At 32.5% G+C, this 7,200-nt stretch overlaps 1 protein-coding gene across 2 annotated transcripts in view; it reads right to left on the bottom strand.

Moving 5' to 3' along the window:
* Positions 1–1,329: 1,329 nt before the first annotated feature.
* The window catches only part of LOC149800353 (uncharacterized), a 42,545-nt gene continuing 36,674 nt past the window's right edge, over positions 1,330–7,200 (bottom strand). For both annotated transcript variants that reach the window (XM_089959974.1, XM_089959975.1), the window contains exons 7-8: positions 5,837–5,929; positions 1,330–5,042 (exon numbers count right to left, since the gene is read on the bottom strand). In XM_089959974.1, the coding sequence (XP_089816100.1) occupies positions 4,734–5,042; positions 5,837–5,929 (402 nt within the window). In that variant the 3' untranslated portion in view covers positions 1,330–4,733. The remainder of the gene's footprint in view (positions 5,043–5,836; positions 5,930–7,200) is intronic.

Genomic DNA, 7,200 nt, shown 5'->3' with positions numbered 1-7,200 from the left:
TACCAACTGATATCGATGCTACTACCGCACTGTACCTAAAGTAAAGTGTCTGTTGATCTTCGATGAAGAGGGTAGGATGGATGGATCTTTCTCCAAATCAAGCGCAAGACATTCACACTTATATAATGACATAAGTTTTCTTACAACCGACACTTACAGTAAGTGCAGAGACGACACGAGTGATTCCCCCCAGTTTAGCCTTGTATATGGCATGGATATTTGCTTCTTCATTGGTATTTGAGATAAGGCCCAATGAGGTACAACATCCGCCTGTGTATTATTTAATTGTTCCAGAAGCCATCAAGTTAGGACAGACTGTAATGCTACTGTGTTAGTACTGATTGAACTGACACAGCTGACACAGCACAAGTCAAGAATCATGTAGCTATCTTTCCATGTGCACGCTCATTTGTTTGTTTTAAAAATCAACCCATGTAGTATGTCATCAACATCAGTATCAGTTTCAGCAAGTTCTTATGAAGTTTTGGGTTTAACTGGTTCAGCATTTAACTCTATGTAGATAATATAAGTTAAAGTTCCAAATGTGGTTGGTGGCAAACAAAATATGAATCTACCGTATTACATTAACTCAAGAGAGGCGCCATAAACAAACAGTTAGGACACTGATGGATCTGATTTTCTTTCCTAAACTCACTTTTAGAGAAACTGTGCTTGACGCTCGGGGTCAATGGTATTGCTAATACAGCAGGCGCCTTAGTAATAAACTGGAGGATAAACTGTATCTTGCTAATGAATAACAAGTCTTGTAAACTAAATTGTATTTGAAAAGTTTTTGCTTTTTTTCAGTTGAACGTCGAGTCTCTGCTAGGTCTCTGAGAAGCGTAAGTGGAACATAATGTCCCATTTGTAAATGGCTGTTGTACACAAACAGATCAATAACCAAAATGCAAACACGCAGACAGAATGAAGAAAAAATCACTGATGTCCTTTTCAATATCTTCCTTTCTAATCCAAATTAATATTAATTACTACTGGAAACAAAACATCTTAAATACAGATACTAATTACTTTGAAGGCACTCTGTGACATGTTTGAAACTCTAAACTTTATTAATGACATACAACATTTTTAAATATTTTTAAAGTAAATGTAAAGGTTGATGAGGAGAGTTGTCAATGTTTGCTTAATTATCAAAATAATTCTTTAAGATGAAGTAATGTTATTTGCTATTATTTTGAAATAATGAAAACGACTGTGCCATTTTCCATTACACACACAAATATAATATCTTTCTTACACACACAAATATATATATCTTTCTTGTTCCAAATCTATGGTCTTAAACTAGCTGACAGAAAGCAAAGAAAATCAAGGTCAACAAATAATATATTTCACTACAATACAAAGTGGCAATTTATCAACAGCTGACAGAATTGTGAATTACATCACAGGTAGTTCAAATTGTTCTATCACAAGTCCAACATAGTAGGGTATTCCGGTTGACTTCCAGCAGTGTTCTGATTCAATTCCAATCCTAAATGATCTGATGTACCGATAGTCTGTGCTAACAGTGATCATGTATCAAAACATATATCTAAATGAATTCACAATAATCACAATAATAAATTCTCTGAAATTAGAACTATACACAACTAATACAATGATCCAATTTCAGATGTTTCTGATTTAAACACATTTAATATAAAGTCTAAACCACAATAAGAGGACTATCATGAGGGTCAAAAGTTTGTTTCCAGAATATTTTAAGTTTTAATCTGGATCAGGTCTATTACTAAAACTTTATATAAGAACCTGGCAAATATCAGGTAGACTGGGAATTTGTGAAGGAAAAATAAATGCCCTGAAGTCAAATCAAAGTAAACGTGTTTACCTACAAAAATAATTATGTTAAAATATAATCAAGAATCATAGACAAAATTAGCTATTTAATATGTTGTTCACAAAAAGAGACAGACATCAGGTAGACCCAAACTCTTAACTTCTTATCCTCAATTATGGAAAAGGTCAATCACATATCACAAATCTAATATATATATATATATATATATATATATATATATATATATATATATATATATATATATATATATATATATATATATATATATATACACACAATCCATGTGACCAACATGAACTTAGCAGAATTCATCTTGTCAAAAGATCACGAATATAAGCCCTTCTTAAGAAAAAATAAATGTGCAGTGCAAAACGATTGCAGCCACGAAGGCATAAAATGGACAAATCTCTTAAGGACTGTTTTCCAATATATTAATGACCTGTATAAATTCATCCTTCAGTATCATGCTGAATAATTCAAGGGCAAACTAATACAATCCAGCAAAGATTTAATAATGTACATGGAAAGAGTTCAGCAAGAGACGACAATGTAAAGAAAGGTTATGATATAAATATATTTGCAAGATGATAACATACATTATGTTCTAAGGAAGTGGTTACCTATTCCGAGGTAAAGCAGCAAATCAGTATCTTGGGGACATTCTGGAGGGTCACCAGGATAAGTTTTAATGGGGAAAAAACTTATCAAAATGTGGAAACGTGGTCCCCAGGCTCAGAAAACCTATTTTAGGGTTGCAGCCAAAAAAGGTTCGGAACAACTGTTTTAAGGTGAACAGAGAGTATGTCATGTTTATTGTTTACTTGCCTAAATGTATGATATTTATCATCTAGAAGTATTTAGGATTCCAATAAGCCCTTACTTTCACATAGGATTTTATATTTCTAAATATATGATCTGGACTTGAAGATTATGCATGACTCTGCATCTTATTTTGTAGAATGAAACAAATATATGAACAATGATTGATCTTGAGTGTGTAGCAAATTTATGGAAAAAATTGCAGTGTGTAAAATACCAGGCAGAAGAAGCTTTCAAATGTCAGTTTGACTGGTTATCAAAAGTTATCAAGCATATTTATTGACTGAATGGGATTGATAATAGTTGGTATTGCTCTTTATATAAAACAGATCTAGAAAATGTAGTTCACCCTAATTAAATACATTTGTTCTTGATACTGATATTTCATTGTGTTTGTCAGGCTACAAGACATTTCATCTTTTTTAAACATTATTCAGTTTCATTCACTGATGAATGAGAATCACCAATGTACATGTGATCCAAAAGGAGTATAATCATGTTTTGTAGTGTGCAGGGCATAATCATGGTTCATAATGTGTTAAATGTTTAATTAAATGTTTAAATAATATTTTGTTTTATTCCAAGATATATATATACAGAGTGTATGTGTGTCATTCTATATATTGCACACGACAGCTATAATTATATTGACTGAAGGAATGATTTCATTTGGAAACACAATGATATGCTACTGCTGGATGGTAGATCCTATGTCACTGGGCAAGATATGCTTACCCCACGTCTTCAACAACAAAAATGTCTGTCCTGTACTGTCAGGAATCAATCAGTTTATTTTAAATTCTCTATCAAATGCAGAGGGACCAAAGTGCAACCAAGTACATATCAATTATCAGTTACTGGGTCATAATTAAGGTGTAACCTGCGTATATATTTATTATTGTACATGTCATATGAGTTAATAGGCAAAAGGGTTCCAGGGTGTCCAAGTGGTGTTAGGCGCTTGCCTTTACTGATCAGTGATATCTTACCTCTGTTTGCATGGGTTTGAGTATCTGGATTGGCCAACATGGGTATCTGAGAAAGCTTGTCGGTGCTTTGGTGATTCTTCCCAGGGTTTCCCCAGGTTCTTGCTCCTTCCTTATACTGACCACCATGTATGGTCCATCATGCGCTGAAAAATGGCTTAAGCCACTAGCAACCATACAGCCATAATATGAAAGAATATACTATATTTAGATCCCAATGAAAGTTAATGTACATATCTTGTTTTATTTTGCAAATCAGACATGGTCCAATTGCAAACGAGACAAGAGTGAAGTAAAACATGTCATCATATACGATTAAACTGAAATCCACATTACAAATTTAATCTTTTTGACATTAAAACAAAGAAAAATAATATGAACATGACATGAAATTAATAAAACATAACACCAATGATATTACTAGCAGCTAATAACTAATTAGACAAATATATTTTAGCAGGACATCAACACGACAACAGAGCATGGTAGCACAAGGTACGTTTAAAAGGTTAAGTATTATTACTGGGTTCAATAAGTAAGAGTGCTATTTACACCATAATACCACTTTTCATTGTAGAGTTATATTTAATGTTAAATAACAGCTATCATGGTAACATTGAATTAAAAAAGGTTTATTAAATGGAGGCCAAAATCATATGGGGCAAAACAATGAGAACATCAGTATTAGACAGCAAGGCCTATTTTTAAAATTTATTTCCAATAAAAGGGAACTGGTGATAGGCAAGTGTTGTCTTGTTCATAATAAATACTGTTTTATATCCAGGATTCAATTTGCAAAGGAAATATTTGTGTATCTAACATATTTCCTAGTCATCATCATTTTAAGCGGTTGTATGCTAGATGTTTGTAATGTGAGTTTTTTTTTAAATGCACAGTTATCCTCTTACTACTTACAACTTATTATTGCCTTTGTCCTTGTTTAGGTCCTTGTGGAGTCTAAAAGTGGACTGCAGAGGTGGGTAAAGAAAGCACATATAATAATAATGATGTATCGAGAATATCCTGTACTCGTAAAAAATCTTGACTGATTTTTTAAGTGTTTGCCACACTTATTTGTCCTCCATCTACAGCATGTTTCTAGTATGCTAAAATGCTTCTGCCACCCCCTTTTTCATAATTTTCCCGCCCTCTTGTAGGTACACTGCAGGCCATACTACATAATTTATGTATAAACCGGAATTGTTGTAGCATGTAAACTTTGAAACGTCAAACTGATTCATTACTGGTTTCTTAGTATCAATGGTAATGCTCTTGTTCCCTTCGCCAAAGTCCAAATGCATCGGAGGATTCTTGTTGCACATGTACCAGCAGATACAGACACATTCATCAATGTATAAATTCAATGTACTGGACAAGTCTCTTTCAAGCTGATCTCGAAACTTGTGCTTGACCTCCTAAATGATAAGAGAATAATCTCTGTAGCCAAAATTCTAAGCCCAATGTGTAGACTAACAAGTGCATGAACCAGACTGTCAGAAATTAAAGAAAATACATTTACAAATGGGATCAAAACCAGTGACATTCATGCAAGACTAATTGGATCTGCATAAATATTAGGATTGTTTACAAAGTAAAATTCTTAAGTAGTTGAACTTATTGTTGGAGAAAGTCTCTTCATGACCAATGCCATACACACACACAGATATATATATATATATATATATATATATATATATATATATATATATATATATATATATATATATACACACACAGACAGACAGACATACAGATACAGACCGACAGAGAGATAGAAATAGAGACAGAGAATAGGAGAGTATGTTCTAGACTCCATAATGGCAGGATCTCCTCCCTATATTTAGGACATTGTAATCTTAGTTTGAAAGGAATGTCTATTTTCAGTGTGTCCAATCTTGAATACTGAAATTATCTGCAAGGATTTTGTTTTAAATAATGTCCGTGAATGTGGAAACAATGTCACATATTAATAAAATTGTGAACTAGTCTGTGAGGAATGCTGACATGAAAAATACAGAAAGCAGACAAATAAATATTTTCATTGAAGAGTCTTGGCAAACAGTTCTTATGGAATGATATGTTATCTTTCCGATTGTTTTATGAAAGACATTTGAAAATAATTACATTAGGTTTATTTTGTAAATGTCTAATTTGTGTTTGTATTGCAAAGTATTACATTCGGTTTGTACATCCACAGTATAAACTTTACCTCCTGAATGCGAGAGAGATTGCTCTTTGACTTTTTCTTTCGATATTCCCAGATTTCCTTCTCAATTTCGGTAAGTTCTAGCTCGCAGGAGACCTACAGAATATGCAAAGGTATGTCAGACATGTAACAAAGCACTTTAACATACAAATCAAACCTTTCAATAGGAATGGTTTATATAAGCTCCTTTGCCGAAACAAGGAATCATACATAAACAAAAGTACTATAAATCAATAAAATATTGCAGAAAGTAACAATATCTGCCTGAGCAAGTATATACTGTCATTTCAAATTTTTGGGTGTGTGCATGCGATTGGTAAAATCAGCTCAGTGTTGTTTTGTATTTCCTCCTTCCAATATCATTTAATCTCCGAGTTTTTTGTTTTGTTTATAAATTGTCTTGCACATATTTAGACAGACTTGTGTGTCTTATGAAAGGTTATATTGCTTCAAACCACATTTCAAAGACAATACTTATACAAGCAAATATTCATCAGGGAATGGTAAAATTGATTGTTTGTTTGACTTTAACTTCGTGAAATGCTTAGAACAGTTTCTTAAAATTATAACTGTCTAGAAAACAGATAAAGTAAATTAAACTCCATTTCCATCTCACCTTCGTGGTGTTTGTAACGTGTAAAAGGTTCACCCTAATGTTTGAGATTGATCTCTAGTGATATATTCATTTTGGTGATCATAGACTGTTAAAGATGTAGAAATTAATTACTTTGAACTAAAGTATAGTCTTTATGCAATATATCATATACATAGAGCAAAGATTAAAATATATTACACACATGAACACATTCGAATCTAAAATCAAATACAGAATGTGAGTCAAAGTTAATATAGACTTCATCGATATGTGTATATAATACTTGATAAAATCATCATAATACATTTATGTTTGCCAGGAAGCCATTACATTCTCAAAAGCTGACATTAAGGCCTATCACGATAATTTTATAGTCAATAGGGATCATTTTTTGTCTGTAAAATCAAAACAAACAAATATAGGTATATACACAGAAATGATTTAATTTTTTTAATTTGACACGTTTAAGATCTATAGCCTTATTAAAACCACACAGTTGTACTAAACATATATCATTAAATATGCCTTCTACTTTGCTGTATCAGGACAATGGACAGGATTAATTAGAGCTGAAGTACTAGATAAAAAGTAGATAGTAAGGCATGTTTATTGAGATCAGAAAATCGCTCTTGGAGATTTAAAACAACTTATTGCTGATTGCGATTAAAAGGAAATGCCTATTTGGCACAGTATACAAGAAACAAAAAAGGCTGATCGGATTCAAATTGTGTCATCTTCCTTCATCTCGCTAGTATGGCTGATGAGGGTTGGT

This window comes from Sinohyriopsis cumingii, chromosome 5, assembly GCF_028554795.1.
Source record: "Sinohyriopsis cumingii isolate HCF-2022 chromosome 5, ASM2855479v2, whole genome shotgun sequence".
In the NCBI taxonomy this organism is placed as follows: domain Eukaryota; kingdom Metazoa; phylum Mollusca; class Bivalvia; order Unionida; family Unionidae; genus Sinohyriopsis; species Sinohyriopsis cumingii.
Note: the sequence above shows the minus strand (reverse complement) of the source record. Positions and strands in the feature narration are given on the sequence as shown.